The following is a 12,377-nucleotide window of genomic DNA, read 5'->3' as shown; positions in this document are numbered from 1 at the left end:
TTATTTTATTGTCTTAAGAGATTTGGGCAAAGATATGACCAGCAGATCTATGTTACATGGATCTATAATCTCAGCTCTCTCATTCGTCAGGCCAATCTTTTTTTATTCACTCCTTAAGGGGCAAAATGGAGAGTCCATATTTTTCCTAATGCTAGTATGCTGCTGAAAAAGATTCTATTGGGACTAATGTAAGTGGAAATGTGGTTGCACAGAATGCAAGTCAACAATCACAATCATTGAGTGGACTAGGAGAGTCCTCATGTAACGGTTCTATTGATAGACCATGGAGTGGTAGGCTACGTCATAATACCAGTCCTAGAAATGTAGTTGGTACATCACATAATAGAAAAAAGAAAGTGGCTCAGCCCCTTGGTATGCCTGATATTTCTGCATGGCATTCTCTTATTGATGGAGAGTCTAGTGGATCTGAAATGAGCCTTAATGAGGAGCTTGGGATACCAACAATAAGGACACCTGGTGTGAAGAAGGATTTGGAATCCATGAACACAAAGTTACGATGATCTAGAAGAGTGAAAAACCATGTGCATAGGTTGACTTACAATGGTTATGTGGCACTTCACTTTGCTTACATGACAAAAGGTGTTCAAGTTATAGAGCCCACATGTTTGATGAGGCTATTGGAAATGTGTATTGGGAGAAAGATGCATTATATGGAAATGAGACTTAGGATTTGGTGCCAATGCTTTGAAGGCAAGAAAGCAATTGGATGTAAGTGGGTGTAGAAGGTGAAACATAACAGGGTATATGCATGCTAAGGTGCACAAATAGTGGTGTCCCATAGTACTAAAAAACACAAGCTATTAGTGGTGGCAAAAACAGCTTGAATTGTTTCTTTTTTTAAAATTATATGCATTTTTTTCCCACTCCTCTTTGGGAGTTATGCATTTGAAACAGCCTTTATTTTAGGTGAAAAAAATTGGGCCATCTCCCCCACAACACCTTCTGTCTCTCTCTCTCTCTCTCTTTTCCAACCACTTCTCCTTCTTTCCCACCCTGTTTGCTCTACTGTTTTGCATCCCATAGTACCCCAGTTTACTCTATTTTTCAGCTTCTCATACTAAAAGAAAGCCAATGCCTTCAAGATTAAGCTTCGTTCAACCATCGACTCTCTTAGTTACATCGACTCTCTCTCTCCCATAGTTACAGTGACTCTCTCTCACTATCCCTCTCTCAATAATACACAACTGAATACTCTATCAGGTCTCTCTCTCTCTCTCTCTCTCTCAATGCACAACTAAACACATTCTTTGATTCAAGTATGATTGTCTTCATTTTTCTCTCCTCGTTTTGCCTGTAGGAGAGTCGACTTGCACTTCTCTCCCCCTCTCTCTCTCTCTCAATACACAATTGAATACACTATCACGACCAATGTTTATCGTCGCTCAGACTCCACATTCTATTGAAAGGTTTAGTTTCTCCCAATTTTAATTTTTGATTGAATTTTGTTCAGGTTTTATTTGTTTGGGTTGAGGTGTGATGGATAATATTGCCTATATTCCAACAAAATTACTTCAACAAAATCCTTGCGAATGTAAGAATGCTGCATCAATGGATTGTACACAGTGTGCTATGGAACAATGTGGGATAATAAGGGAATATGAAGAAAAGAGGATAAGAGAGCAGCATACGAAATCAATATCAAGATATGAAGTCTTCAAATAGGATGATAATGACGACAAAAACAGACAGATGATATCTTGCAATATGGCTGGATATTTTCAGAGACAGACTCTTGGAATGGATGAAGAAATCAAAAGAGACATTTTCAGGAGATTTCTTGGCCATCCCTCCTTGAGGGGCATATATGGGAATGAAGAGAACAGTGTTGCAGCTCTCCTATGGGGTGTACACAATAGCCTTGCTATGGTGAAGTGGCCAAAATCTATAGATCAATTGTTTTTCAAATGGTCCAGTTTAATGATGTTAGTAAATGATACAAAAAAGGAGTCCTCTCAACCAAACTTGGCTGCCATGTCAAGGTTCTTGAATATGTATAGGAGACTAAGTTATATTTGACAAAATCTAGGGTGCGTGACATGGCCAATGAAGATATTCTGCTATCATCATGCAAGCAACAACAACGGGGCAACTCAATTAGCTAAGAGGTGAAAGAGTTGATGTTTGCATGGAAGAGAAAATAATCATTGGGGTAGACATGTATACACATGTACTCCATGCTAATGGAGTACATGCTAAGTTCCATGCTAATGGAACTTAGAATATTCTTTCCATCATCTCATGGCTTAGGCATGGAGTCTCTCTCCAGTAATATTATACATTTCAACAACCTTGCACAATTGTGACACATGATGTGTTGTTAGCTAGTTTATTTTTGAAGAGGACGAGATTAAGAAAGAGAAAGAGGATATAGAGATTACTTGAATAATTCTAATACACTGATCCAAGAGTTTGAAGATGTAATTCTTGGGACATTGTGTCTTGACCATCGTGTCTATTACCTTTAAACATTGCTTCAATTAGCTCTTCCACAAAATCTTCTTGTACATGTGGCTCCATATCCTCTTGCATGTGTGGCTCCATATCATCATTTATGCATAGAATTTCAAACCATATTAGTACTATAAGTTTTATTTCTTATAAATTAATAATTTAATATAACCCTAGTTATGTTTGGAAGAATAATTATATTTTGATCCACCTTATGATGGCTAAATTCATATTTATTATTCAAGTTTATTTTAACTTCAAATGAAAATTAAGCTTTCATCATCTAGACTTGTTTAATTAATCAAGATTGTTAGAATTGTTACTAGTCATTCATATTTAATTTTTGCTTGAGCTCTTGAGAAATCAAATTTATCCACTCTTCATTTATAATTTCACATGCTTCCAAATAACTTTTCAACTCAAGGTTAGTATTTCCTATCCATAATCAATTTATCTGTTATAATGTTAAGCTTCTCGTCGTGAATTTTGTTTAAAAACTCGTGTCTCTTTGAGTGTCAAAATTATTTTGATAGATAATTTCAATGACACCAATGATGGAGGTATGTATATATTCACTTCCTTTTATACAATTTTTTCATAAGTATTTCTATAATATTATTCCAACATAAAAACCTAATTACTAAACCATAGATTCAACATTAAGATTCGTTCAAGTTCATTAAATTAAATAAAATTTCTAGATAGAGAAAATTTGTGTCAGAATTTAAGTTTCAGAGGGAGCTGGCCACTCCGCCTAAAACTTCTATTCTGAAGGAAGTGATGTATGGTGGTATGGGACATTAGATTGGTTTTATATACTTACTCTAGACACATTTAGGTCTTCTATCTTTTACCATCCTATGCGTGTATGTGCAACGTGCCTATGTGGTATGGGACACTTAGACTCATCTTACATACATTCATTTGATTGGTTCATTGCATATGCATTATGTGTAGATCTAGTCTTCCACACCAATCATGAAGCCATCCTCTCATGCGTTTATGCAACTATATATCGGAGATGCCTGTATATGGCATGCTTGTGGGCCTCCACTGTTTTTTTCAATTGGTTTGTATGGAGGGGTGATTCTCGGGTTACTTACGCCTGGCAAACATGTGTGTGGCTGTTATTTGAATACTTATGGGTTGTCTATATCTCAAGACAAAGTTGGGATTAATTGATGTGTTCAATTAATTGTTTAACTAATGTGGACAGTGTCTGAGTATAACCAATGAAAAGCGAAAGGGTATCGATTGAGGTGTCCCACTGCACGAGATGTGTGAGGGTACCGATTGAGGTATCGCACTATACGAGGGTACCAATTGAGGTGTCGTATGGCTAGTGGATTGAGCGGTGGTGTGAAGATGATGATCATTTTTGTTTTGTAAATCATGTATTAGACTTTTTAGGCATGTTATTTTTATTTGATAATCAGTGAGATGATCACCAATTTAGGTGTCGCATGAGTTTTCTTGTTGGTATCCCATGTCCATAAGAACCTCTGAGCCATGCCTTTGTGCCTTTGAGCCATGTTCGGACCTCTGAGTTTACCTTACAAGTTATGGCATCAATACCTACAGCATAATCTTATTCTCTCGATGATTTTCTTACACAACGGAGGACAGTTGCTTCCCCAAATGGGAGGATTGTTAGGTATATATTTTATCATATTTTGATGAATTAATAATCATCCAAAAATATGCCTAATTTAATTTGTGCAGGATTCAACTTAATGGAATGTGCAAATGTGTATAACATTATTATATGTGCAAATGTGCACAAAGTTATTTTATGTAACAAGGCCCATTAGCAATTATATTTGGGTAAAGGTTTTTATATGTACAAACCTTAGGGAGACTTCATATGGTTAATAATATGTAAAGCAATACCCAGAATTGGGGAAAAGAAAGCCCAATTTGTACGCACATCTATTCTAAGCTCCTTGGGCTATTTTTATGAATAAAATTCTCTAAATACTCAAGTGGTGGAAGTAGAGCTACACATTTGAGGGGAAAGATTGCACCCACTCTTTTCTTCTGTGTGGTATTCACTATCCTTTACTCCTTTTACTCTTGATGGTGATGTTATTTTATTTCTCTTGCCTTGTGTTATGCTATGTTATCTGGTTTTTTAAATTAATTCACATCTTTGTTTCAATTATGAAATAATTTGTGAGTTCTTTTAAATTAATTTCTTCAAGAAATACAAAAGGGTCTCGTGACATTTCATGGAGACAATGTTCTTTTGTTTGGGAAGATGAAAGGTGGGACATCATATGCACATTACTTAATTGTAAATTGGAGGATGTTATATGGTTGAGGATTTTGGTGGCTTTAAAATCTAATGTATCTAAGAGAAGGGTTGTAATAAGTGATTGGACCCTAGAGAGATTCATCTAGAACTTGAATAAATGGGAGGGGGTTAGGGTTCCCTTTCATGAAAGGGTGACCATTTGTAATGTTGTTTTAAATGCCTACACCATGTTCCTATGCCTAGTGCTTAACTTTGGCAACACTCAAGAAAAGTATGGGGCCTATAATAAGGGACTTTCTATGGAGAAATAGGTGTAGTAGTAGGAGAGTGGTAGCTTTGCTTACGTGGGACAAAGTGAGTATGCCAAAGAGTGAAGGAGGCATTGGTATCCTATGTCTACCATTAGGTAAAATTTGGACTCTCATTTTTGTCCCTTAAGGATTTCCACACCTCCTCTCTCTAGAAAAATGGGCTCATGGTGAATTTTTTGCAAATCAAATGAATAGTTAGCGATTATTGCACATTTGGAATCTATTCATCGAGACCTTTCCAAGTATATATATCATGATGGAAAATTTTGATTATTCAAGAAGTCCCCAAATTGGTGAAGACGTGGCATGTTACATGCCACGTCATCACACTGTCTAGACTTTTGTGGTTTTTATTATGAACCCCCTGGGAACCAGACTAATTTGGAAGATCTAGTCAAGTGGAGAGGTCCTAGAGAAGCAATCTCCTAAGGGCTGCAGTTCTGAAGCCATGATGATTGCCTATATGCAGCTAGGATATCACATTTCATGGGGACAATGTTCTTTTGTTTGGGAAGATGAAAGGTGGGACCTCATGTGCAGATTACCTAATTGTAAATTGGAGGATCTTTATATGGTTGATGATTCCGCTGGCTTTAAAATCTAATGTATCTATTGGCATTTGTCCCAGGTGTAGGTCATCACTTGTGTTTTGGGAATGCCTAGCAATTAGGGGTACTTGGTCCAAAATGTGTAAATGGATAGAGAAGAGCTTGGGTATGCGAACATGTTGGGGGGACTGGAGCTTGGGTAAATGGTCAATTAGTAATGAATATATTGGTTTGGTTTTTAATATCATCAGAGCTTGTATCTTGATGGAAATCTGGTCTAGCAGGAATGCAATTGTATTTAGGAAGGCAGTATGACAGGCTTGCAAGAGTCAGACTTGATGCATAAGTGTGTTACATGTGCTGGTCGGTGTGTAATGTGAATAAAATAAGATGTTTTGAGCTGGATATGGTGATTCAGAACCTGCAAACGAATATGATCTGAATTTTGCCTCAGAGTTTGGTGAGCTTCAAACATACTAGGAATAAACCCCTAACTTTGGTCTATATGGTGCTGCAGGTGAGATTTTGGGAAGGGAAGAAAAGGCCTCCCAAGTTTGGACCAAAAACTCTAAGGTGGTACCGTAAAGAAAAACAAGTTGATCGTACATTTGTCGCCCTCGTAGAAAACCAGGTGCGAACCAGACCCACTATTAAAGTTTGGTCCAAGAAAGGGGGAATGCTGGAAAAACAGTCCCCTGGAGGATGCACTACAGAAGCTATGATGGAGGCCAGAATACTTTTGGAGCATCAAGAAGAGAGATGGGAATTTTTGTGTAAAATTCTGAATGAAGTTGAGGAGTAGTGAATATGGACATTGTAGCCCTGATTTGGTTGTATTTGCAGTTTTTGAACAGTTTCAGTTAATATATATAACTATTATTGATCTTAAAAAAGGAAAAAAACTAAGAGAAGGATTGTAAGAGAACTTTTTGTAAAGGGCTGTCTTTTTTTAATATTAATATATATAATTACTTGTTCCCAAGAAAAAGAAAGAAAGAAACTAGTATTTAATAAAATTATTTACAAACAACTAGGTCAAATTAAGGAGACGTCTTGGCATTGGCCTGTCGTCTAGTCAAGAATCCACACATCAATGTTTGTTGTCCTTTTTTCAACAACAAAAAAGTTTCAACCGCAATCAAAATAAGCTAGGAGCGTATTTTTTCAATGTCGCCGGCCACCTCGCCTTCTCCGATGGGCGCCGCATGCTTCACTGCTCCCTGCTGGTTTTACACAATCAGCAATCTATATAAATGCATTAGATCTGCTCTGAATTTCGGAAGCCTTCTCTGCTTGAGCGTCGATTAGCACTTAATTACGTCGTTAATTACCATGACCACCATCTTCTCCAGCCAACGTCTAGCTGTGCCGGAGAGTGCACAGAAGGTGACGGATCACGAGAAACGCCATCTTGTGCAGAAATTATCCCAGATGGCCGTGCCGGAGGTGCCCCAGGAGTTCTTGGTCCCCCATGAGCAGCGGCCTCATCCCGCCCAAAGAAACACGGGCCTCCTTCCCTTCGTGGATATGGCAGGCCTTCATGGAGACTCGGAAGCGGACACCCTGAAAGAGATCGCCAAAGCCTGCGAGGAGTGGGGCTTCTTCCAAGTAGGTTAATTACATTAACGTGCCTGCGCTAGCTAGCTTTTAAGATTAGATAATAATGAAGAGGAGATAAAAGCGTATAGCTGATGTGGTCTGTACTGTTTGCTGCTGTGCTGCAGGTGGTTAACCATGGCATACCCGCGAGCGTTATTGAAGGGACCAGACAGGCAGCCAGGCAGTTCTTTGAGCTCCCCATGGACGACAAGGAAGGTTACTCTGTGAAGGATCAGAGCACTGAAGGCTTGCTCGGATATGGCCACACTAACTTCTTCCAAGGAGCCGCAAATGACTGGATGGACTCCCTCTTTGGCTACCTGGCTCCCCCCTCATTGAAGAAACTCGACATGTGGCCTTCCCAACCCGAAGGATTAAGGTCCAACCCCTTCTCTCTCTCTCTCTCTCTCTCACTGACTCACTCACTCACTCACTCACTCTCTCTCTCTCTCACACACACACACAGTCTCTTTCTCAGAGACAGTACACACATACACCCCCCCCCCCTTACACACGGACACACACACACTTTTTTTTCCATTATATCACATGGCCCAACACCACTTTGTGATGTGACCACTCTAGGGGCATGGTGGGTTCCTACGGCACCGAGCTACAGAACCTTTTCAAAAGTTTTCTCGCCGCAGTGTCCAAAAGCCTTGGTATGACGGATGACCATCTAGAGAAGGCTTTTCAACATTACAACTTGTTCTTCCGAGCAAACTACTACCCTCCTTGCCCTCAACCTGACCTTGTTCTTGGGACACATGGACACAAGGACCATGGATGCATGACGGTTCTACTACAAGACAAAGATATGGATGGACTTCAAGTGTGCAAGGATGGCCAATGGTTCGCAGTGGATCCCATACCCAACGCATTAGTCATCAATATTGGTGATCAATTACAGGTAAAGTCCTCCAGCCCTAAGTTAACCAGTTTGTAAGAGCCACATCATTAACACACTTAAAACCACCAAACTTGTGCCATATTGTTGTCTTTAAAAAAAAGGTTTATAAATATTTAGTGATACCCAAAGATCATGTCTAATAGATGTAGCTAGTAGGGGGTCCTCATCCTACAAGGTTAATTCCTTGCTACACTCTAATAGATGTAGCTTAGTAGGGGGTCCTCATCCTACAAGGTGAATTCCTTGCTACACTTTAGTGAACAACTTTTGCCATGCTTCTCTTTTCTAAAAGATGAATTCCTTTTACTACTAGGCTACACACTAGTGAACACCTTGTGCCATGCTTCTCTTTTGTAAAACTGTAAATTTAGGATATCATCTTGATATATATATTGACTCTTTTTTATTTTTTGATTATAGATGCTAACCAATGGCAAGTACAAAAGCGCGTTACACCGTGGTGTGGTGAGCAACAATCAAACTATAATGACCCTTGTTGCACACTTGGATCCTCCAGAGAAGGTTGTAACAACACACTAATTGGCACATTATAGTCAAATATCATATTTAGCTAGAGATTGAGACACTTTAATTTGAAGCATAATTGTCCTTAGACGTGTATCGCATGGATCACCCCTAAAGAAGGTGGTAGCAACCCTTAGACGTATAATCAAATATCATATATAGATAGAGACTTGAGACGCTTTAATATGTTCTTGGACATATATATCACACTTCATGCTTAATGATATTGATATTTTATGTGCATGTCACTAATAGCATGAATAGCTTTTCTACTTAAGGAGAAAAGCTTGTAAAAGAGAATTAATGGTAAGAGCTTTAATAGTGGCCATAATTTGATTAACTATGTCATAAACGTATGATCTTGTATGAATGGATTTGATGGATTAAGGATATGTACATGCTTTCATCTTGCACTCTTTATTACGAATATATACAAATAGGGACTCTTGTACCTCACGAGATTGAATAATTTTTCCTGTCTTCTTTGAAACCAAAATCGATTTCGATTTGTGCCCCCTCAAACCAAAAAATCAATTTAGGATACAATATGCATGGGATATTGTGCCTACTACTACAGTACGATCATGACAATTTTTTCACAAAAAAACATGAAGAATAGATAACATGTTTCAACTTTCCATGACTATATTTTTTTTTCACAAGACATTGTCAATTGTTCTAGTTTGCTTTTTCATTCTCTAAATCTACTTTGTTTCACCTATATGTAGATGTGAGAAATACATAAATAATTGTTTGGTCTCCACCACAGTGACTCCACCATAGTGACATACACCATTTAGGATCATCTCATGCTTATGACATTACTTCCTTCTTCTAGAGTCGATTTTTGTAGAAGGAATGCTCGAATAGATTTTGTAGAAGGAACACTCTAGTGGTTTTACTTAAACAGAATAAATGAAAATATAAAAATTAATATTTGAATATCTATTAAGCTAGTTTTACTGATCGCATATTAAGAGTCAACATTTTCATGATGGTTCTTTGTTCCTTTTAATAGGTGCACATGTAAAGCCCACCTATTCCTCACTAAATTCGACCCCTTATATCTAGTCTACCATTTCTATTATTATAATGTTAGTATGATCCTTGAAGGGAAAGCCCCTATCTTTATGCTTTTTAAGATGATAATTTAAGTTTAGGCATCTTTTGAAAGTGAGTGAATACAATAGTAGCGCCCCCCTCCTCTCTCTCTCTCTCTCTCTCTTAATATCACAATAATTTCATATTGGGTGGATTTATATATTAGAAATTAGCACTAGTCTTGTAGAAAAAAACCACTTTTGTGGCTTTAAGAAATTTTTGTTTAAGAATTTTTTATTTTTATTTTTTCAAAGAAATTTATATCAAGAAAATAATATCAACACAAGATATTCATTGAGAGATCAGAATAAGTGCCAAAAACATTTCAAACATATTCTTCCATAGTCATGATTTAGGTAAATAAATTAGATACTTTTTCAACACCTACAATTGTATGATTAAAAACTATTCTATATGTGCATAGGATATTGGCATGTCCATTATATCACTTAATAAAGAAACACTTTTTTATATAGGTATCCTTGAAGTAAGGCTATTGCAATATTTTTATGTTATTTTTAGCAATTTTAAAATAAGAAAGTACTAGATATATAATTTTCTTTCCCCAAAAACTTCCACCATAGGTAGAGGCATTCTAACCAATTATTCTTAAAAAGTGTCATGAAATTTTACTTTGGTTGACATTTTCATTTCTTCAAAATTGCAAGACTTGTCTTTTATGTTGATAAGCACGTGAGCTCTCTCTCTCTCTCTCTCTCTCTCTCTCTCTCTCTCTCTCTCATTATCACATAAAAACTTTAAATTGTGTGAATTTATGTAAAAAACATTAACCCCCTTTTGTTAGAAAGAAAGCCACCTTTTGGCTTTAAGAAATGCTTGAAAAAAAAAAGTTTAATATATTTATTTTGAAGAAATTTTTAATATAGAAGATATTCATTGAGAGAGAATATGTAGTGCCCAAAAGGTTTTGAAAACATAGTCTTTTTTTATGGTCATGATTTAGGCACCTTTTGTTAAAAAAATCTACCTTGTTATTTTTACATTAAAAAAGCCTTTTTATTTTTAGGTGGTCCTAAACTACTTTTTCTTGGTTTTGAACTATTTTAAAGTGGTCCTCAAATACTATTTAGTGGTTCTGAACTTCTAATGAGTGGTCTAACAATATTGTTAATAAGTGGTCAAAAGTACTATCAAGTGATGCAAAAGTACTATTAAGTGGTACATGAGTACTTTAAGCTTTAAAAACATCATGTGAATTAATAGAGACCTTGTTATAGGACCACTTGGAAGTACTCTAGATCACTTTCAATTACTTATAAGTTTTTTTTATATTAAAAACACTTTAGGACCACCTGAAAGTGCTTTAGAGCTCTTAAAAGTACTTCATGGACTTTGCGAACGACTTTATAAACTAGTATAAGTACTTATACATGGTCCTAAAGTAATTTACATAGGCCCTAAAATACTTTTAGTAGCTGTAAAGAACTTTTAGGTGGTCCTATAGAGCTTTCAATGGCACAAAAGAATGTATTTTAAAGTGATACTGAAAGGCTTCCAAGCACAAAAAAAGAACTTGTTAGTACCACTTGGAAAGTTTCAATAACACAAAATAACTTGTATTTTAAATAGATATTGATTACTTCAAGTTTCAATGGCATAAAAGAAAATAGATATTGATTACTTCAAGTTTCAATGGCACAAAAGAACTTGTAAGTATTTTAAATATTGAGTACTTCCAAGTGGTACTAACAAGTTCTTTTGTGCTTGGAAGCCTTTCAATATCACTTTAAAATACTTGCACCAAGTGCTTTTGTGCCATTGAAATCTATGTAGGACCACCTAAAAGTGCTTTACATCTAGGACCATGATGTATAATTACTTTGGGACCATTTGGAAGTGTTTCACTATCACTTTAAAATAAGTTATTTTGTAATATTAAAAGTTCTATAGGACCACCTAAAAGTGCTTCAAATCTGTTAAAAATGTTTTAGGGCCACTGTATAAAGTACTTTAACTCTACTTTATACAAGTTTGAGAGTGTCTTAAGGTGCTCTAGGAGTGTTTTAAATCTGACTTTGATAAAAGTAGGGTACAAAACTAAGGCTTGTCGTAAATGTATAGGATGCTTTACAATAGCACATCTCCCTATCGACTTGCTACACACATCTCTTTTGTTGGGGGAGACTCATGTCTCTAATCTCCAAAATGCAAAAAAAAAATCTTTAACTTTATGTGTCATGATGCTACTTTGAGGTTTCTATCTTTGGCATGTTTGCAGGGGAAAGACTTCATCCTCTTCTATTTATAGGCAAGGATTAGGCAGCAAGGATTCTCTTGTGGATAACTAGAACCTTTGGTGCCTTTGGTAAGCTGATAGATTTTCTATTGCCACCATGTCCATTGAAATCATAAACATTAAGTTCTATCATTAGAGATGACCTCTTCAAGAAAAGCTCATCTTTTGATGAGGGCACTTTGACTAGTGTCAAAGTGTTACGAATGTTGGCCAGCACAACTCTTTCGCAACCCATTTCTTCAAGCTTTCTTGCAATTGGGATGGAGGAGGAATTATTCAAATATTTTCTTGTGGGGTAGCTTTGTCGAGGCCCTTCATCTTCTCATACCAAGAGTTAGCTATGAAAAGATGCAGGGGGGAAGAGAGCTTGAGCTCTTGCAAGCACACACACACACACACTCAC

General features: G+C 36.8%; 1 protein-coding gene across 1 annotated transcript; it reads left to right on the top strand.

The window, feature by feature from the left end:
- The first annotated feature begins 6,914 nt into the window (after nucleotides 1–6,914).
- On the top strand, nucleotides 6,915–8,631 carry LOC147634220 (jasmonate-induced oxygenase 4-like). The gene is made up of 4 exons (XM_086805642.1): nucleotides 6,915–7,190; nucleotides 7,307–7,560; nucleotides 7,767–8,091; nucleotides 8,512–8,631. The coding sequence occupies exons 1-4, from the start codon at nucleotides 6,915–6,917 to the stop codon at nucleotides 8,629–8,631; spliced, it is 975 nt and encodes a 324-aa protein (XP_086661768.1).
- The last annotated feature ends 3,746 nt before the right edge of the window (nucleotides 8,632–12,377 follow it).

The sequence above is a fragment of the Cibotium barometz genome, chromosome 11 (assembly GCF_041138505.1).
Source record: "Cibotium barometz isolate CiBa-2024 chromosome 11, ASM4113850v1, whole genome shotgun sequence".
NCBI lineage: Eukaryota > Viridiplantae > Streptophyta > Polypodiopsida > Cyatheales > Cibotiaceae > Cibotium > Cibotium barometz.
Note: the sequence above shows the minus strand (reverse complement) of the source record. Positions and strands in the feature narration are given on the sequence as shown.